This window comes from Argiope bruennichi, chromosome 6 (assembly GCF_947563725.1).
Source record: "Argiope bruennichi chromosome 6, qqArgBrue1.1, whole genome shotgun sequence".
In the NCBI taxonomy this organism is placed as follows: Eukaryota; Metazoa; Arthropoda; class Arachnida; order Araneae; family Araneidae; genus Argiope; species Argiope bruennichi.
Window position 1 is genome coordinate 107,449,417 of NC_079156.1, and position 23,187 is coordinate 107,472,603.

Consider the following 23,187-nt stretch of genomic DNA (forward strand, 5'->3'; position numbering starts at 1 on the left):
TTGCAGGAAACATAAAATATGCATAGGCAGTTTGAGTTTATACACTTTAAAAATAAATGCAAAATACTAGCTCAGTTCTTAGAAACTTATTTTATTATTCATTGATATATGGGTAAAATAATATAATATAAAAAAATATGTCTACAGTAAATAAATCAGATTTGATAATTAAAAAAAAATCCTTAAAAACTGATTGCTTTTTTCTTTAAGCTCAAAATAAATTATTTCACAGATAATTATTTTAAACAGGCCAAACAGACAAAAGAATACTATACTCTTAATACTACAATAAAAAGAAGATTGAATGCTGCAATGAGTGTTAATTTAATATCTAAATGTAGAAATATCTAAAAGAAACTTACCAGAAAAACTTCGTTGCTTATCTTTAATACCATCGGGTATACTATCAGAACTTCCCTCTTTAGTTGTTGAAAATCTACTGCGAAAGATTATTTCCTCTGTTGTTCTCTTAATTGCATGTTCTAAGTCTGTTATAAGAACTCCCAGACTCCAACTAAAATAATAAATATATCAAAAGATTTTCTAAAAGCTATGCAAGTCATATACATTATTACAGCCAGTATAGTAAAATAATACATTAATAATTAAAAAAAGGATGCAAAACTAAATACTTGCTTTTATATTTTCTTAAATCATACAAAAGGTAACCTTATCATAAAAAATAATTTATAAATTCAATGCAATTGATTTAATTTGAGATTCACATTTAACATAGCTAAGATAAATCTTTCAGTTTGCTTAATAAAATAAATTATAAAAATTCCAATCAATAGAAATTTTTATGTTCTAATATGGAATTTCTGAGGAGGAGATAAGCAGTGATTTATTTGACAACAGAATCCTTAATTTTTTTTTAAACTATGAAAAATAATAAAGTGTAGACAGTTTTATGTACTTTGATTTTAACCCTCGCTGACTGCTTAGTTTTTAAAAGTCCCTATTTAGATGCTATAGTTCATACTATTTAGATGCAATAAGTTCAAATATTTTTCAAACAAAGTGAACAGATATTACATGTTACACGATAATGATATAAAAAATATGTTATCTTAAAAATAAAAACACTAAACTGTGAAAATGCAGGATGCAATAGAAAAAAAAAAAAAAAAAAAAAAAAAGGACTGATTGCTAACCCATGGAAATCACAGGATAAGCAGCTGGAGAGTTAAAAACTGATCCCATGCTCTTTGAAGGATAAAGAATTTGAAGTAGTAAGCTATAACATGTAACTTTTAATCCAGCAATATGTTATGGCAAATGTTTATGAAAAAAATTGCTTTATTTTCTTTTGTAAACTCTTTTCCTAGAAGATTAAATTTCGTTTCAACAGGTGAAACACCATTTAACATTAAAAGAAATACTGTTAAGAAGCTTTCTTTAACCATTGATGAAATCATTCAATATTTAAAGAGAAACTCCTTTTTGATAAAAATGCAAATCGCACAATATATAAATTGAATCCCATATATTCTGAAAATGTTTTACATGGTAATTCAAATAATATTTTACAGTTTTCTTCAATAAATAACAATTTTTTTAAAAGTTGAATAGTACAGTCACAAGGGGAAAAAAAAAAAAAAAAAAGTCATCCAGCTATTATCAATCATTCTATGTGAAAACTAAAAATACCATCTAAAAGGTAGTAATGAACAGTAAAGATGCTGTGCTTAAAAATTTCTTAGGGGATTGTCTATGTATTTAAACTTTGAAATTTCTTATAGCAACAACCATTTTTAATGTCATGAATACATTCCCCATGAGAGCATTACTCAGAGTACATATTTTGATTGCTAAACCATGATTACATCAGGAGATATTTGACATATATTGTTAAAGAATAGTTTCCCTACTTAGATGTGTACAATGTTGATATTTTCAGCACATTGGCAGTAGCTTAAAAAAAAAAAAAATATTTGTAACATTTTAGAAACATCTGCAAAGTTACAATCTACATATAAATGGTTACTTCATTAATGACAAAATATTTATATTGAAAACATTAAGGAGAATTTTTATTCTTTCCTGGAAAGAAATAATCAAAAACATTAAAAATTTTGTTTTAATTGCACGGAGGTATTGTCATAGTACTGAAAAGCACCAAAATGTAAAGTTTTGTTATTTGAGGAAATAAACTTAAATATACTTTTTGTTATTTAAAAGAAATATTAATTTCAGTATTAAAATTAATATTTTACTGACTGAGAAAGAAAATTTTCTTTTATTTCTTTTGTGTTTAATTTCAGCATTTCTTTATTAGTTTATTTTATTCTTATCATTACAGTATACTACTCATAAATAGACAATACTTTATAAATGTACAATAATAAAGTATAATACAATACTTTATTTTATGAGCATACAAATAAAAAAAAAGCACATTTCACTCGTTCATAAATGTACATCAATTTTCTTCCATTTTTTATTGGCAACTGAATATTCTAAACAAATGCTTTTTGACTACAAATGATTTCATTAGATAAAGGCAAATACACAGGATATATTCCTATTATAGATATACTACTTTAAAAATTCATTCATATCTACAATTTCCATTATTCTAGAACTTTCTAAAAGCTGTCATTCATTTCATATTTTGTTACTTCTTATAGGAATAGAAATTAAAAAAGCAGCATAATTAAAAGAATAATGATTCAAATATATATTATGTATTGATATATTTATAAAAATATATCAATACAATTATATATATATATATATATATATATATATATATATATATATATATATATATATATATATATATATATATATATATATATATATATATATATATATATATATATTATGAGAATAATTATTAAACAGGATTTCCAAGATTTAACAAGCTTAATAACTGAAAATTTATATTAGAGCCTATTTAATTCAATACAACAGAGTTAAGTGATGAAATTGGATAGAAAAAAGTTAGCATTTATTAACCAACGATATAAAATAGAGTAATAAAATCAATAAAAATAATTTACAAGTGATAACATTTCTAAAGGCAAATTTTTAAAAACAATTATTCTTAAAAGTTTGCAAATAGATACAAATTTAATTTTTATATTTATTGATAAAAATTTGAAATTATTTTCAAAAACATTTGTGTAAGAAATATTGAGCTCTTAAACAAAAATCAATAAATTTAAAACAAATACAAATGGACCTGCTTTTGATACAAAGTAAGGAGTTCATTATGCATTAATTAATAAGCAAAAAAATACTTCATCAGAATGTTTGGAAAATTAAATAATTAAATCCAACATAGTATTTAGTATGAAATAAAATTCTATAAGCGACACTGTATAAGGCTGACAAGTAAAAATTCTAGACTGCCATAGAGACAGAGATTATCTTCTACATTTAATAAGTGACAATTGTTAATAAAATATTAATGCAAAGGAAAACATTTTTTTTAGCCTTGATTTGATATTTTTTTATTGCTGACAAAATTTGTTTTTATATATTGTTACGTTAAAAGAACCTTGAAAATTATATTTGTTTCAAGGAATAAAAGTTCAGTAGCATTTAAAAAATACCAAAAAAAGGCAATCGATATTTCAAGTTTTGTGTATTGTTTTAGGCATAACAGAAAACTTAATGTAATGGAAAAACTACTCATAAGAATGAGCTGAAATTTTACATGTTCTCATAAAATGGCCTTTTTCTTCGATTTATGCCCAAGTTTAAATATGTTCCCATTTAACAATTTTTAAATTCTATTTCTGAAACTTTTTCACTAATTAAAAATGATTTTTTAATGAAAAATTTGCATGTTAAATGCATAGAATACCTTATATTTCTAAAACAAATAAAGTCTTTTCATCCCAATACATTTCCAGAGATAAGTTGTGGCCATTTTGATCTTTGCTTCAATTCTCTTAATTTATAACTTATTTTTAGCTTGAATAGTTTTAAAACAATATTCACGAAAATTCTTAATTTTTATACTAGAAGTAGAAAAATGTTTCTTTCCATTTATGCTTTATAAACAAAGTGAAATTTGGCTAAAATAAGGCTGATAGGTTGGCAATAAGAATTTAATTAACATAAATTCTAGGTCAAATAATAATACAATGAGAATAAACGTCAATTTTTAAACTATAAATAGAAGTAAATATATTTACTTAATAATTTCAGTAAACAATGCATAAATAATAAGGTAATTCTTATTTATTAACTAACAAAGTAGTATATATATTTACCATTTTCTAATAATTAAAAAAATACAATTCAATAACTAACATAGCACTTTGAAATAACCGTATCGTAAAACTACAAAATAAGCAGATAATTCACTATATTGTATTGTAGTAAAGTCCTTGGATGAATTAGGGATTGAAAAATTACTCAATTATTATCAGGACATAAAGTATGCATATATTTAAAAGTGAAAAATAAACATTTAGTTACAACTTCAAATTTATCAAAATGCATTTGAATTACAGATAACATTTCAACATTACATTAATACAAAATTCCCAAGAAAAAAAATCAAAATCATTAATGAATTTAAATTCAAAAATTCAAATCAATTAAAATCCATTGCAATAATAATAAAGTTTGTTTTACCATCTAGTGATTTTCACTACAGTTTCTGGATTTCTTGAACAGGTCCAAGAGGCTCTTCTCTGAAGTGGACCCTTCTCTGGTAATTTGTCTGCCTGCATCGGTATCGGACATTGCAACAAAATAGATGGGAGGTGCAAAAATTCTCGAGAATCACATGGCGTTACATCATTAATGAGGATTTTAACACTTGAATCCACAGCATCCCCTTCAGATTCTGAGGATGATCCCCTGCTCCTCAATGCCATTTTGTCCCCTTAATCACCGATGATGGCCCATCTATAATTTAAAAAAAATGAGATGAGTTTTAATCCATTTAATGCAATAATTAATACAGGAATAATTTACCATTTATGCAATTACAAAGAGTTTTAGAGAAATAAAAATGATAATTAAGAACATTATTTAATGACATGAAACTGATTGTATCACTATTCAATAACTTTCAGAAAAAATGAAATTGAAAACAAAATTATTGCATAGGAAATCATATAATCTCATTTAATTGAAACTTTTTTAGAGTAACAATGCTATCATTTATAAATACCATCATATGTTATACTTGTACTATCCAAGAATATTAGTACTTAAACTAATTAAATTTGGAATCATAAGCTAGTGGAATCATTATTTTAATGCAAGATATATAATCAATCAACAATTTACATGCCCTATATAAGTAATTTAAAAAAGATTTTAAAATACTGAATAAGCATCACTATTCCTTTTATTTTTTTTTGTACCCATTTTGTATATTAAAAAATAATTTGATAATGGAAGTCAATTTTTTTAGAAATATCATATATATCTTGTAATTTATTCGCAAATAAAAATTCTAGATTTTTATAGAAAAATACTAATTCTGCAAAAGGTTTTACTAAATGCCTAGCAACATTGCCTGCAGAATAAATCTGGTTTTTGAATAATAAAATAAATATTTTAAATTTCTATTAACTTTTAAAGCAACTTTTTCTAATTTCCACATACAACTTAAAATCAGACTATAGATTCATATATTTCTTGAGATACCACTAAGCAAATATTTTTAAGATTTCAAAGTTTTCTTTCTATATCTATTTTAATAAAACCTTTCTAAGAATTTACAGTTAATCATAATTTGTTATATAGAAGATTAAACCAAGAAATTTATACTTTAATAGTAAACAAAATTTAAGTTTAAAACAACAAGCTCTGAAAAGTAAAAAGGTGGCAATATGAAGTTCAACAAATTTGAGAAACAAATATTCTCTTAACAAAACTGCAGCATTAACAGAAAAATGAAAATGTTCTTTAGGTCTAGAAAAATTATGATAAAGTATAAAATGCATATTCCTTCAGGCTGTACAAAATTAAAATTAATTATAAATATTTTTTTTTTGTAGAATTTCTCTAAATTCCATCTATGATATAATTAAAAAAACTAACATAATATTATACAGAAATGAAAAATTAATAAATGTCTCTCATTTCCAACATCACATATGTAAATTCACATATTAAATTATATTGACAGTAAAGAGTAGCTATCCCACTTGATTTACAATTTTTTTTAATATCTGTACTGAACAGATTTAAAATTGAGATGTCATGTTTAAAATGTTCAACAGTTCTTATTACAAACAGCATTACAAAGCAATAAATTGTCTAGTGTTTAAATATTTATATAATATAGAGAGCAAGCAAATTGCCAAAAGATTCAATAATTCTAAGCAGAAACAAAGTTATATCTAGGATAGCTTATTGTTTTCTTGATCAAAAAATATCTTGTTGTGCCACAATGATAAAAATTCATTTCATCAGATTTCTACTTTTGTTATATATAGCAATGTCATTAAAGCTGCATACATAGTATCAGGAGATAGTAGTACCTTACAATGAAGCTATTTTATATATAGATTTTAAACTTTTAAGTACTGGCCTAATTTATTTTCTACTTTCCCAAGGTCCTGAAAAATCAGAAAAATATTTAAGACAAGGAAGACCATTCAAAATGTAGTCTTCTTTAAAAGATAAATGATGTGAAGAATCAAATTTAAATGAGGCAATAGATTACTGAAATTAAAGTTAAAAAAAAAATGTGTGTGTGTGTTTTTTTTTTTTACATTAACATTTTTGTGCTAGAAGAATTACAATTAAAATAAGAAAAAATATAGTATATATCCTTTCTAGTATTAAAAGGGTTTATTCATTTTTAATTTATTAGGAAGAGGTCTCATTCCATAAGATTTGAAAATCAAAAGGACAAAGCATTTAGTATGTTTTATTTAAATATGTATGATTTGCATTGAAAAAAAAAATCAGCATATAAGTGATGGATGTGCATTAAAATTATAGAATATTAAAAAAATTATTTGTTCTAAAATTGAAGTACATTTTTAAGATTTATATTAAGGTTATTATCAACTGAAATATATATCCCTCTGTAAAGTAAAGCAAGGCATTCAAAATAAATAATGAATATTTCATACTTTCAGGTATTTTTCATTAAATCAAATTTCAAGCTGGTTTATAATTAATAAGAGAAATACATAATGACAGAAAATATATAAAAAATGAAAATCATTTATGAATTTCCAAAATACAATTTCCTTATTTTATTTAGCAATGTTAAAATTATAATATTCATATCTGAAAAAATAAAGATTTAAAATATTTATTAATTTTAACATTTTTATATATTAATTTACAGTGGTACTTTTTATTATGAAAGTTAAATTAAGCTGGATAATTAGATAGGATAAATACAAAATTAAATGCATTACAAAGAAATGATTTCTTTTAAAAATTAATTTCTTTATATCAGTAAGCATTTAAATAAAAAGTCCCTCCTACAAGAATTATTAAATTTTAAAGGATGGAAAGAGATCCTATTAGGATTTCTAGTTCTCAGTTTTCCTTAATCCTTGAAAACTAAATGATCTTTAGATAAATATACTCAAAATAGCCAAAATCTCAGATCAGCTTACAGTTTTAATGTCAAGTGTTTGTGCAAGACTAATTTCAATAAGACAGAATAAAGCATAGCATGTTTAATTAAAGAAAGTGTTTTGTAATTGAATGAAGGGAGTCACATTTACTGGAGTTTGCAAGTACTAAAAAATTTTAAGTTAATTTTGATAATTTTATAAACTAATTATGACTTTTACTAATTAGTCTTAATTTAAAAGAGTAAAGATTTTTATTAATTGAAGAGGCAACTACACTTATGATTTCTACATGAAGAATAATTTTTCAAGATCTAGATCAAACTTTGAAAGAGTCTATTTAAGACTGGAATTAAAATTCCAAGTTTATTCATTTATTCTTTATTTTATTGTGTACATTAAATTCTAAGAAACTTTCAGCAGAATATTGTTCAGCAGTACTTGTTGTCTTAAAAAAAAAAAAAAAAAATCAGATTTTGAAATTTTGCCTTGGTAATGCACAAGTTTCAAATTACATACTTTTTTTCAATCAAAACATGCCGTAAGACATCAAATTAATTTGAATTATAAATCTTCATTAAGATAAAAATTAATTAAATATACATAAATTGTTTCATAATGCTAAATTTTTATTGAGGTAAATGACAAATGTGCTGTAGTATTATTTACTTTATATCAACTTATTATATTTTTAATTATTCATAATAAATATGTGCCATCAATTTTTTATAATATTTCTTTATAGAGGAACTGAAAATTTGAAAAAAATAGGATTTATATATGTGTTTGTAAATGGCACAATAAGTTAAATATTTGCCAAATAAAAGTTTAAAAATATTTTTCAATGTAAAAAAGATCTACAAAATGCTGAAAAAAAGCAAAGACTTAATTTTCTGAAGCAATAAAATTCTATAGCTTAGACAGGACAAGCCAGAAATTACTGTTCATTATTGTTTAAACCTTATTTTTATTTCAAATTGAAAGGAATCTAAACTATTGGGCAAATAAAAAATTAACAAGCTTGAGAAAATAGACAACTATTAGATACATATATATAATCATATATAGAGGAAATATGATATGTTGCATAATAAATAACACACAATTCTACAGTAGTGATATGTGATCCAGAGATAAAAATCAATAAAGTTATAAGTATCTACAAGAGTTTACAAAAAAATAGTTAAAACAATTTTTTATATGATTAATAATACAAATTTATTCAATTTAAAGCAATCTAAAATATTATATTGATACAAAATAACAAATACAAAGCATTTTTTATGAGATCAACTTTTCCAAAAATAAATTTTTAAGTTAAAACTCAGCTAAGAAATAATATATTAAAATAAATTCTTCACTCTTGTCAAAATTCCGATAAAGTTTGAAAATAATGGAAAAGATGATATATGAATTAAATCCAGACAAATTCCATAAAAAACACACATTCTTTTTTTTTTTGCTATTTCATAAAAATATAAATATATTAGTAAAACAGGTGTGATTGTTCTTGTGTAATTACTAAAATTAAATAAAATCAATTAAAATCATCGCATAATCAATAATATTATCAAATGAAATTAATCGGGAATGTAAAAAATAATGATACTTAACATTAATAAAAAGCGACAATGAATAACAAAACCGTAAGTAAACTGACTGTAAATCATGCCATGTTTGATGAACAATCATTTTTCTGTAACTGCAACACATTTCCGATATCCATACACCCAGGCGGCACTTTTATAATACTCGTCAACACTTATGAAGTAGTATTTTAAATATCCACATATCCAATTCTTAAAAAACACAGAGAATTTTATCCTTTCTCTCGAGTTGTTTTGGTTGAAGAAAAAACAATACACAACACACAGAAGAAATTGTTTCGATTGGAAGTTGAGTTATTAAGCCGTACACCAGGTTAAAGATTTGTGCGACGAACCGTTTCGTAGAAACACTCGCTTCATCGCTTATGCACAGCTGAGGACAACAAGCGTTCCGCGTTTCCGAATGCAAATTGCTAATGCTAAAACTCATCCTAGGCTGTGAGCGCTAAAAAGTTGGCGATGGATGAGTCGCGGTCATCGGAACCTTGGGCCGTACGTAAAAAGTTTTTCCCCTTTTACAGCGAGCGCCACAGACGGAAACCGCCACCAGGTTTCCGTCCCCGGTTACGCAATCGCCGCATACGCGGATCTAATGAAGTAAAAAATTTACAATGGATCCAGGAAGTAACTATTGGCCTACTACGCATGCTCATAACTGTGTGAAAACCAGAACTTAAATTTTTCTTGTTCGCCTTCAGTGTGACTGTAACTGCAACACGAGCAGAAACTTGTCAGCCGAATTTTTAAATAAATTTAAATTTACTTATGTCTATCGAAGTCCCCCTCATTATTCTATTATTTATGGTCTTTATGATACTTGTAGATTACCAACATTAAAATTATATTTAAATTTGATAAAAAGCAAATAAACTTTTCATATACAATTGCGTCTTTAAATATTTGATGATCGTGTTTCTGTAAATTTGAAATAACTCTTTACCACTAAAACCATATGCAATATGCTTTTCTTTCATATCGACACGTATTCTAAATTTGGAATATATGCTAAAAGGCAAATTTTATTTCATTTGTTGTAAGTGATTTCTTAAAATTTTTTAATTTATTGGTTATCTACATTTTTCGACCGCTTTTTAAAAGAACGGGAAATTTTTAATAAATCCATTCTTTTTTTGCATAAAACACAATTTTTTTAATGATAATACGAAAAAATGTTCAATCTTCTTTTTTTCTCTTATTTAGGTTGTTTTCACCATGAGACGAGAAAGAACAAAAGAATTGAATTAAATCATGATCACACATAATTTTACTATTTTCTAGCACTCTTATTTTTAGAATATTCATTTTCTTGGTTGTTATTTTGATCTGAAACAATAATAGAAAGCTTTCCAAGCAAAAATCTGGCAAGAACTTATTCTCAGAAATGCAACAGAAATAATAAAAGCTAGAAACAACGAACGGTTGATTCCACTTTCCGAGCATGCGTAGTCTGCCAATCGAGTGATTTGATTCACTCGGAAAAACTTTCTGCCTCGCTTAGATTTCCTCAAAGAACACGCACAGGTAATAAGTCTGTTCGATCCATATCGGCGACGAATGTCAAGAACTCGATGATATTTTCTACAGATTGGAAATATTTATTCTTTTTTGCGCTTTTGGATTTATTACCAAGTTGAAAACCGGAACCTGAGCAATCATCAGCTGTTGTTGTCTATATCGGCACTTATGAAATTGCCACGTGATTAAAAATGTTAAAAAAAAGGCGATGGGATAAAAGAGCAAACAGCAACTGCAGTGTGAAAGGGAAACCTTACACTGTGCTTAGTAAGGTTTCGCGTCATTGTTGTTTCGCTTTTAAGTGTTTTTACTTATGTATTGGATCTCGAAATAGAAGGATTAAATCCCAGGCGTTTAATTTGATTAATAAGGAAAAGATGGATTTAATTATAGGCATTTTTTTTTTTTTTTTTTTTGCTAAAATGCATTGATACTTTTGAAAATGGTAGTATAATTATGCATATGTTGGCGTATAAAAGTGATTCATTTTAAAAGACACAACGGAATCGAAAGTACGGTATATTACTGATTCCAAATTTTTCTGATTTTTCACTTAATAGTAGCAAAAATGTCTTTTTAATTGATTATCTTGATTGATGACCTTAAATTTTTAATCTATACTTGAATTAAATAGTTTGTTTGAAAAATATACCATATAGCAGCGAAGTTAGAATGTCAATTATTTTGCTGCGGGAATACTTTCTAGATACCTCTTTATAATTATGTCGTTTTGTAAAAATCTTTAAACTAAAACATTAACTATAAATAATAATTTTCGTCATTGGGAAAGTAATTGGATAAATTTGGTAACATAGGATGTTAATAGCAATTAAAAATAAGTTGAAATTTTATATAAAAAAGGCTAAAAGTTTTTGTACGTAATTTCAGGTGTTTGTGAATTATTTTAAAAATTTGAATCGAATTACTCATTTTCTGAAAACATTAATTTTAAAAGAAACAACTGAATTTACAAAAATAGTCTAAAGCAAATTTTTCTACAAGTTTGCGAATTATATTAATGCATTCTGTTGGTATGGCAAACTGAAAATGAAATTTTATCAAATTAGAATAAATGAAGAATTATGTAAGATTCAACACGCCATTCGAATGTTTAAACGGCATTGAACAATTTGATAGGGCAAAAATATAAATATTGTTTATAATTATTATCTAGCCATTTTTCACCGTTAATTCGATGTTTATTGTTCTTTGCAATTACGGGATTTAATTTTATTGTTCTTTTTGAGACAAAAGCTCTTTACTAAAAATTTTCTTTGATAATTTGTATAAATGTTGATTGACTTTCATTTTTTATAAATATTTCTTTAACTTTCGATAAAAATAAAAATGAAAAGATTTTATCTTTAATATTTAAAATAATTAACATGTAACACTTGAATTATATTCGCTTTGTGTTACTATGTTTTATTTTATTTATAGATATTTTTGAGGAACTGATTATTGTTAACCACTGTCAATAAAGTTGGGAGGGGGGGGGGCGGTCCAAAACAAAATTTGCCTCAGAGAGGAAAATTTCTGGATCCAACTCTGCGTATATGAACTTGATAATTCATAAACTCAAGAAGCTAGAAAGGTGAAATGTAGTACACGATTTCTGCTTCAAAATCTGCATCTGCATCTAGTTCTTAACTGGACTATCTATCTAATTATTTGTTCGAATGTGTGTGAACTCATAAAACGCAACGCAGCAAATTTAGCATTTAGTCATAATAACACTTTTATTGTCATCTGTGTACACATTTTGATATCTAATCAAATCGTGACTCATTAGTCAGTTTTTAAATCGTTGCTAAAGGGCATATATTTCAAGTTGAGAAAATGATCTAAATTATATAGAGAATTATACTTTATGTTGTGTAAGTCAATAAACGCATTGCTGAAAGGATTGCTAAATAAAATAAAATGCTTTGCGCATTGAAATTTTCAACAAAACAAAATTTTACTGTCCCCAAAACTGAACCGAATTATGAAGCTTTGAATATTACTATTTTAGATGAGTTTAGATAATTTCTATGTTTTAGTTGCAGAGGGGGGGGGGTTACTCTTTTGCCACCAAAACTGAATCGAATTATGAAGCTTTGAATAATATTATCCAACTATTATTGGTCAGAGAAAAAAGAAGAAAGAAGAGTTCTATTATTTTTCCACTAAAGTTGAACTGAATTATAAAGTTTTGAATATTACTATTTTAGATGAGTTTATGTAATTTCCATATTTTGGTCACAAAAGAATGGTTTTTTTTTTTGCGTGAAATTTTAGTATGTCAAGAATATTTTATTAAATATGTCTAATTGGACCAGGAAATATATAAAAATGTAGTCTTCGTAGTATTTCCAGTATTACATTTCATTTAATGCTGAATCTCAAATGCTTTAATGCTGAATCATCAATTTAATGCTGAAAAAGTTATTTGCACCACTTTGAATATTTTGTCAAATGAAAGAATATTTCTAACGATTTAGAATTCAGTTATTGGATAGACATCCTATATATTTAATTTTCAAAAAAAAAAATAATAATGAAGGTTCGTAGAAGATGAAATTTATATTTTGAAATATGATTTTCTTTCATTAAGTAGAAAAGTAAATCATAACAGCGAAATCGTTTGCAGTAAAAGTTCTGAACGAAAAAATTACAGGTATTCAATTTTCGAGATAATCAATAATTACTCTATTTTCCCTATGAAATAGGTTAAACTTTACAACAGCCATGATCAAATTATGAAAAAAAAAATGAATTAATTTCCGCAATTAAAAGGAATAAAGTGATAAAATATGTGTCAAATCACTGGTGATGAACAAATTAGGAATAATCTCAGATCGAAATCGAACGATTTTAATTGCATTTCCCGAAGAACTGTCGAAATATGAAACTAACCCTGTGACAAGAAGTCCCATTCGTGACCGGAAGTACGGGTTGCACGCGACGTGACGAAAGATAATCAGATGTTTCGTTTGGAAGAAATGTAAACAATGAGTCAGTGGGAAAAAAAAAAGAAAGAAAGTGAAACAAGATATTAGAGTGGTTGTTACAAAGTATGGTCAAGTTATTAAGTTCCGTTTCAAACGGGTAATTTTATTTTCATTTCATTGCTGCTGATTCTAATAATTCATTAATCATTTTTTCCTTAATCGTAAATGTAAATTTTATTTTAAAAATCATTGCCATTGGTTTTCTCGAAACTTCCTCGCGTATGCTCTAATAAAGGTGCTATTCTCTTCCCTTCAAAGTATCCCTTATTCTCCACCCTCGACCTAGGTCACGAGTGCTCGAATTTTCATTTTCAGAATCTCAGATCAATTATGCCTTTTGGATACCTTTTATTAACTGACTAAAATCAAAATTTGATATAGAATTACAATATAGTAATAAGATCACATACTAAATTTCATTAATCAAAACTTTAGCATTTTTTCTTAGTCTTATACATAATACTGAGAAAGTATTGTGATCGTCAAAAAATTCGAACTCTAGATTTTGACGAATCTCCATGTTTTAGACCTCCCTGAGGTGAATTTTTTTTTTTTTTTTTTTTTTTTTTTTTGGGAAACGTCCGTCCATTTGTCCGTGAAAATGATAACTCAAAAAACAATTTGAGCTAGACGAATAAAATTTGGAATACGGTCTTTACATCAAATTTGCAGATTTCTATCAAATTTTGAGTAAAATCTATTTAGAGGAAGTTTGTCTGACCAGTTGTTCGAATATGAGTTAACACAATAATTACAAAATGTACAGAGCTAGATAGATAAAATTCGGTACACACAGATTTAACTTCTGCATTGTAGACACTTATCAAATTTTGAGCTAAAGCCAACAACAATTTGACTACCTGTCAGTCTGTACTTTCAAAAATATACAAACGAGATAATTCGAAAACTCTGTGCTTAAATATAACAAAGTTAGCATGGGATTTTATGACTACAAATGTAGTTTTGTGTCAAATTTTTGTTTCAGTCGGTTTTGAAAAACGTGTCTAAAACACAACTTTGATTTTTGGATTCTATCAACTGCATACCAGGGATTAATCGCCAAATAACTCGCCAAGTACCACAGATTTATTCTATAAAAATGCTAAATCCTCGCCAAAAATTAATATTTCGTAACTATTGTATTCAATATCATGTAAGACGTTCTCTGGCATGGCAAGTTTGTTAGAGAGTATGCGAAAAGGTGTTTTGGAGACTATTCCGACTGATTATATTTTAGTATACAAACTGGAATGTTTTACTAGTATACATAGAGGCAATTCTGTAATAGTACAATTACTGTCACTAACTATCGTAGGAATATCTTGTGCGGGTTTAGGTTCGAACTCGCAACGTTAGGGTTCATAGCCGAGTAACATAGCCACTAGACAAAAGTGTACACTCGTCTCCGGAAGTTGTTATCTGGCTTATAATGTTACCACCACAATCTGAACTTGTGTTATCTCAGCTAATAAGCGAATTTGCTTTCTTTCTCTTTCATACTTAGTATAGAGTTAGATAAACATTCCATTTCAAACCTTACTCAAGAATTTCTTTGAGATGGACCTTGAACCATGATCAAGCGACGAGGCAGACACTGAGCTGTCAAATCTTTTATCTCGTTTAAAGTGTTTTGAGGCTTACATACATCCACACGGATGCACAGAAAAATTGATAATTTACAATTAGAAGGAATGAGGCTAAAATTAGGCACAAATATTCGTAAAATTGGCGTAAAGTTCATTAACTAACATTCTTGCTTGTAGTATTTTTGCTATGGCATTCACAAACTCACGAATAATCATATTGACAGATTGTCTTGACCAAAATTTGACTCCTGTCCTTACCAAATATCTTCTAGGTAGAAGATACATTTAAGGTATATATTTACCAAATATTTTATTCTTTCGAACTAGATATTCATATCTATTAGATTCAACACAAAGCATAGGTTTAATGACTTATTCATAAAAAAATAATCTTTAGAGTTTTTCTGATGCCTACAATATTTCTATGAAACATTAACCATCTCCGCTATAAATTTTTCCCGCCTTTCAATAGCTTTGCAATTACCGAAACTATGTTTCAGCGACATTTTTATGAGGAAGTTCACCTCAACAATGAATTTCACTTAAGCAACGTTTATGGGTATCATTTCACCTTGGAGCATCTTTCAGTGCGTCCACAGATGAGATTTATAGTGACGGGGCGCGTGCACTCGGGATGCTACCCAATCTCTTTCTGACGCTAATTGCGCGTCAAAAGAAGGGTAAATAGATGAAAAGCGGTGCCAAATTATGAAGAGGAAGTATCAGGTCATAAAATATTGGATAGTCTATTTATGGGTATTAGATGATGAAAAAAAAAAAAATGGCACGAAATGATGAAAGATGGGCAGAGATAATATGATAATATTTTTTTTCTTCTAAAATGCTCATGATACGGCTGATAATATAAAAAGCGTCATTTGGATTTTCTATATGAGAAATAAATTTCGATAAGGATATATATTGATCAAGAAATTTATTTTAACTTACCAAGTACTTCAAAATTCACAGTAATTGAAATACCTCATTTGAACATAGCATCAGTCTTAACTATAATACAAATACAGTGATATAAAACCTTTAGATTTGACTAAATTAATATTAGTATGTTAAAACTTTGCCTTAACATAGAATCAGGAATTAAAATTTACCTTAATACTTAAAACGACGTACAACTGAACTTCCTCTCACAGAAGAGATGAACGCATTTCCATTTGATATTTGCAATCTTTCTTCTTACCCTAGGAACTCGTCAATTATGTATATACTTGGACAAAGTGCTCATCAACCAAGGGAGGATCATGTATTCTACATCGAAACACTATATACTCCGTCTCTAAAAACTGGTCCAGGTCGATTCGTCTCTATTTATAAGGCATATATCAATTTTGCATGTAGTCTCCCTCCCCACTCAGAAAACGAATGGTGAATTAATTCATTACTTTTAACTCAACGTATAACCATCAAGGAATGAAATGAATGCCTTAAACACCACAGCATAATGATTTCTTCGAAAAAATATGAAATACAGATGTTACATTAAAAACCCGAAATCAGTCAAAACACGAATTAACTAGGGGAAACACGTTCTAACCGACAGCGTTAGGGAGAACTGGTTTTATCTAGTTATTTATCTATTATTTTATTTAGTTATAAATATATGGTTATTATTTATATCAACTTTAAATTCTATAAATACATCGATGTGAAACTATTTATACAAGTTTGATACAAAAGTCTATCATATTCATTAATTTTCTGATTTGAATTCGATGCATGTCCGCAAATTTTCTTAACTCAAGAAAGAGTACCGAATCAGGACATTTCGTTGAGAACAGCAGCAAGAAAAGGAGCTGTAGGAATTGGACGAGGGTAAAATTGTTCTTCAAAGAGATGTTTCTGTATGAAAAATGGTCCTCTTTACAATTCTAATTATCAAAGTAATTTCCTTCGTCGAGATAAGTAATTTGTAACAACGGTACTGTATTAAACAGTATACAAATAAAGTATTTTTTTCTACAATGATCGGTTTTTTCCTCAAACACTATTTTACTAAGTATAGTTTAATGCAATAATTTTGAATAGATAGAAATAATATTGTCAAACAAATCATTCAAAATACGAATAAAACGGTTTTTACCAGTAACACAAATGCCTTTTACATTTATTAGAATTACTGCATTATAATATTCCAAACTCCGGTTACATACTTTAAATGTGATTCAATAATAAATAAGAAAAATCATAACACAAAATAAATTAAAGAAGGTCACTTTTAGCCAAATTCATTTAATTTAATTCCATCAGGCTATTACTTTCTGAGCGTAATGATTTTCATACCATGCAATTTACAGAAAGAATATTAGCCAACAAATATAACCATAATGAAAAACATTTTTCTTTTCTTGAGTTTTATATTATGTTTAAAAATTTATTCTCAATTATAGCAACGATAACATGCGCACAATAAAACATATATTTAAAATCCTTCCTATTTGCGCATGCAGAAATGGAATGGATTATTTAAAACAATAAAAGGTATTATATACAGTAAAGACTAAAAATGAAAAACTTTATTATAAAACTCCTAAATAAAAAGAGAAAATAATATTCGTATTTCTATTTCCCTTTCGATATCCGTTCCCCTTCCCCTTCCGCTTTCTATTTTCATAAAGATTCTTTTTTTATATTTTTTCTGATTTTCTTTCAGATGAAGAATTCTGTAAGTTTAGTAATTCTTTTTTGTCATTTCTATTAATTCACAGATTTTATAACTTATATATCAACAAAAAGCATTTATGATTTCAATAAAAAACTCTTTACATCAAATTTTTTCGTTTAATAGTTTAAGTACTTTTTCATGTCATTCTTTTTTTGTCATGTTTTTTCATGTCATTCTATTTTATAAGAAATCTAAAATATTTATCCATTTTGTATAAATAATTTTGTTATTCGTTTCAAAGCAATTTATTTTAATATTCCTCATTAATCAATTTTATGAAATTAATAAATTATTAATTAATTATGATTTGAAATTTATTTATACATTTCGAAGTAATTTATTTAATATTCTTTTTTTCCCTATGTTTAGCTAATAATTTTCTTTAAAAAAAATATCAGGGCTTTTTTTCCTTGCTCGTTTTCTTTTAATTCACCTTTCTTTAATTTAATTACAATAAATGTATTATCTGTATTTATTGTAATGACAATAAATGTATTATCTATATTTATTGTAATTACATCATAAACAGTGGCTCAAACAATTGAGAGTACATCTTAATTTTACTTGATAAATCCGACTTTCATCATAAATAACATATTACCGAAAAGTAAAAACATGTTTTTATTTCTACGTATAACAAATGGTTTAATTTAAAGCAAAATAAAGAACAATCAAAGAAAAATTTCTAAATTGAAAAGTTTTAGAAGCATTTTAAATAAACATTTGCAGATTTTTGCCAAAAAAAATTGAGAATACATCAATGAAATTTTTGTAATATCGTGCATACAAAGAAATAATATTTAAGAAATAATAATAATAAGAAGAAGAAATAATAAAGGGTAAATATTTAGTTGCATGCTCTTTGGCTTTTATAATGGCCTCCAAAAGTGGCGGTACTGATTCGACCAACTTTTCTGTGGTATCTGAAGATATTGTACCCCTTACTTCTTGCACCATGTAACTGCTATTTACAATGAAAACGATGCAGCATTTTAATATTAAGTGCCGCGTGTTTGGGGTCGTTGTCCTGCTGGAAAATGAAATTTTCATTTAAATCCCAATTTTTAGCACTTTCCTTTAGATTGTTGCGAAATTTATCCAAGTAAGCAATATTGTTCAAAAAGCCCTCAATAAAAACAAAATTTCCGACCACAGATGAAGTCATACAATTCCAAATCATGATGGAGTCATCACCATGTTTAATTGTAGGGCGTAAATTTTTTGGATCCAAAGCGATACTGGGCTTTCTCCATACGGTGCTACAACCATTATTGCAAAAAATGTCGAATTTACTTTTATCACTAAATATAATTTTTTTCCAAAAGTTATTGGTCTTCAGTTGATGAGTTTTTGCAAACTCCAAACGCTTTTTCTGATTTTGCAAGCTGATGAACGGTTTCTTTCTAACAACTGGATTTTATATCCAGCTTGTTTAATTACATTTCGCTCAGTTTCGGCACTTATACGCATCTGCTTATAATTTGAGAAGTTTCTTCAGAAAGTTTGACTGCTCTTACTTTAGGATCAATCTTGATATCTTTCAAAGTTTCTTTTTTGCGGACATCATACAGAATACCTTTACTTCCTCTTCCACATTTATTTTCAATTAATCCATCATTTTAAAATTTTACAATGATTTTCTTGACTTAAGTGTGGCTTCTACAAACAATTTCAGCTATTTCACGATAAGATTTTCCTTTTTAAAATAATTTTAATACGAATTTCCATACACAAATACTGGTTTCTTTTTGAGGAGCAATTTTCTAATTATTCAGTAATTCAGAAACGCTCTAGAAGTTATGATGGAATTGAGTAAATTACGATGTAGAATGTTAGTTAAGAACAACAATTATCAAATTGAACATTTAAAATATAAAATAAGAATGAAACTTTTTTTTGTAGCCTCCATCAAAACCGTTTAAAAAAATGTGCAAACGCCCTCTGTATTCTCAATTTTTTGAGGCAAAAAGCAGCATATGTTTATTTAAACTGCTTCTGAAACTTTTCAATTTAGAAGTTTTTCGTGGATTGATATTTATTTTTACTTTAAATTAAACCATTTGCTATGCATAAAAATAAAAACATGTTTGCACTTCTCGATAATGTGTAATTTATGATGGAAGTTGGATTTATCAAGTAACAAGTAGGTGTACTTTCAATTGTTTGAGCAACTGTATATTAATATTGATAAAAATATTGATTATTTATTCTTTCTCCGTTAATAATTAGTCATTTATTGTGGATTTTGTTATCACAACATTAGAATAACATTTTATTATCACAACATTAATAATAGTTACTTCTTATAAAATAACATTTTTGTTATTACCTTTTTACCTGCATTTATTATATCGGATTCTAGATATTGATTAATTTCTTTCTACTTTTCTATTTTTCTTCATTGCATATGCATTCTTATATTTTTTTCATGTTTAAACAGAATTTGATGATGAAGTACACATGTTTCACAAATACAATAATTTACTTTAACAAGTCAACAAACAAAAAGGAACATTAAAAGTATTTCTATCAACAATACTGACAGAGAAACACCTGCCAGAGCACAAGAGAATTTTGGACGAACACATAAAGGTTACAGTTAAATGATGCTAGCTTGGCAGACGATGTTTTTTAAATAATAGTCCATCATCATTATCCAATATTTACTATTTTGAAAGATCATAAAATCTGCTGTGAAGTCAATTCACATGTCCATAATCGCATGGCATAAGCAACTGCGTCTGTTATCGAACTTAAGTTCTCATATTAAGATATTCTTAAGAGAAAATAAAGTTTAATATGAGGACAAAACCGATGTTCGACACCCTCATTAACTGTGGGTTCTTTTGAAAGTATTCCTGATTGAATTGTTATTATGGAATTGATATAATGTAGTGTGCAAATTGTTCATCACAACAGGGAATGAAAAAAATGAGTTATTTCTGTAATTCAAGATTAAACTTCCTTGTAAATTAGTCTTCACAATGCCTTTCTCTCAAGCTAAATTTTCACAGCTGTTTCTACCAAATAATATATATTTAGATAATTCGTCACCTCTGTGAACCAATGACTCATGTACTGATTTTAATACAGAAACACTACCGCGTCATTAGATATTTACTCTTCATTAGGATCTCTCAGTAAAATGTTACAGTTATTCTTAAACAAATTGATTATTAATAAGAATTTTATTTCTTTATAGAACAAAGTTATCTGCTATTCTCATGAGGCTGAAAATAAAAATAAGTTTAGATAATCGTTCCTACGTGTTCCATTATATTTGATAATAATATGCAAAATATTGATCTTCAATACATTCTTTAATAAAGAGTTTTTTAAATGTTATAATTCTTCTGGTATGAAGGATAAGAACATAAGAATAATTCTCTTTATATTTTTTAAATCGAATAATTCTTGTTTTCAAAAAAATTTCGAACCTATGTTCACCGAACAACTAGCAAAATGCGATTAAATATTGATAAGCCACGTATTCAGATATCGATATATTGATTCCACTCTTCATTATCGAAGGAAGAGAAACTGAAAAAGAAAGGAAAAAACGGAAAGAAAAATATTATTCACTTTTTCGAAAGCTTGTTATCGAAAATGTTCGATAATATTTTCTTAAGACAATGTAATCGAAATCCTTTATTGGGAATTCTTTATTTGCAGGTAATATAAATACTACATCAGTAGTTATTTTCTTTTTCGTATAAGAAGTATATTCAAAGAGAAAATATATATCCCAAAGACAAAAAAAAAAGTTACTATCCTGAGATTGCGGTGAATACATGTTTTATACATCAGCAAGTTTGAGGAAAGCTTTTCGGTATAATGTCAGTCTAATCCATGAATTCATGAGCGGAATGAATCAGAAGAATGTAATTTGGTATAAGGTCGTTAAAGTACAAATGCATATTTATAATGAATTTGGAAAGAAATCAATTAAAGTGTCAGAAATGTTGATTTTACAACCAAAAATTTCGATTATTTTTTTATTTTCTCGTATATGAAATATAGAGAAAGTATAATACACGTCAAAAAATTTGAACTCGTGATTTTGATGAATTTTTTTACATTTTTTGACCGACTAGAGTTCGAAAACACAATTTTGGGAAATGTCTGCCCATCTGTTTGCGATAGATAACTCAAAAATGCTATATGAATGGAATTTGGTATACAGGCTTAAATCCAAATTTGTATATTTCTATCAAATTTTGAGAAAAACCTTACAGAGAAAGTCTATCTGTCCGGCTGTTCGAATTTAAATTAGCACGATAACTACAAAATGAAGAGAGCTAGATAAATGGAATTCGGTACACAGATTTAATATTTATGGTATAAACGCCTACCTAGTTTTGAGTGAAATCCAACCGGGGGTTGATCGTTTGCCAGTCTGTACATTCGGAAACATGTAAACGCGATAACTAAAAAATGCAGTGACTTAAATATATAAAATTTAGTGTATGATTTTGTGATTACAAGTGTATTTTTATGTCAAATTATTGTTTCAAACGTTTGAGAAGAACGCTTCTTCAACACAAAATCGATTTGGTATACTATTAACCGCATGCTAGGAATTAATCGCCAAAAAATGCCAAGGAATGGCACGATAAATTCAGTAAAAATGCTAAATTCGCGCCAAAGAGTTAATATCTCGTAATTATTGCACGTCAGTGCTATTCAAGGCATTCTCTTGGATAACACCTTTATTAGAGAGTATGCGAGAAAATTTTAGGGAGACCACTGCCGCTGTTTTTTTTTTTTTTTTTTTTGGATTTCTAATTTATTTAGCTTTATTAAGCAAAGCATTTTTTTGTTCGTATACTAATTTGAAGTAGAGATATTAGTTGTTTTTATCAGAATCAGAAAGGAGGAAATGACACGTAAAAACTGAACGCTAGTAGTTAAAATAAACGGAGATTTGCCAATTACATCATGGCTAAAACACTTTTTTAACTAGGATTTTGCAACAAATATTACAATCTTAAGTTTTTAGGAAATTTTAATCTGTAATCTAAAAATATGACAGTGCTTAATTGCTTGTTAATTATTCTATTTACAGTTGTTTCCAACTTAATTATTAAAAGAACAACGATCTTTTCACTGAATGCTCCATACCTTTACTATTTATTTTGGGATGTATAATAATTGGTAATAATAAAATTACTTCATAAAACATTCATAAAATTACAGATTCAAGGCAAGTAGATATTCGAATTTTGTTTCAAACAATTCAGTTTAACTGCCGGTGGAATGATTCTTATGAAACATAAATCAAAATTAAAAAAT

At 27.0% G+C, this 23,187-nt stretch overlaps 1 protein-coding gene across 8 annotated transcripts in view; it reads right to left on the reverse strand.

Annotated features, from left to right (window-relative positions):
• The window catches only part of LOC129973074 (A-kinase anchor protein 13-like), a 403,154-nt gene that overhangs the window by 45,663 nt on the left and 334,304 nt on the right, over positions 1-23,187 (reverse strand). For 4 of the 8 annotated variants that reach the window (XM_056087446.1, XM_056087449.1, XM_056087447.1 and 1 more), the window contains exons 1-3: positions 9,129-9,651; positions 4,594-4,869; positions 363-514 (exon numbers count right to left, since the gene is read on the reverse strand). In XM_056087446.1, the coding sequence (XP_055943421.1) occupies positions 363-514; positions 4,594-4,838 (397 nt within the window). In that variant the 5' untranslated portion in view covers positions 4,839-4,869; positions 9,129-9,651. Of the gene's footprint in view, positions 1-362; positions 515-4,593; positions 4,870-9,128; positions 9,652-23,187 lie in introns of those variants that run through there. The other 4 variants (XM_056087450.1, XM_056087448.1, XM_056087444.1 and 1 more) reach the window with 3 other exon arrangements.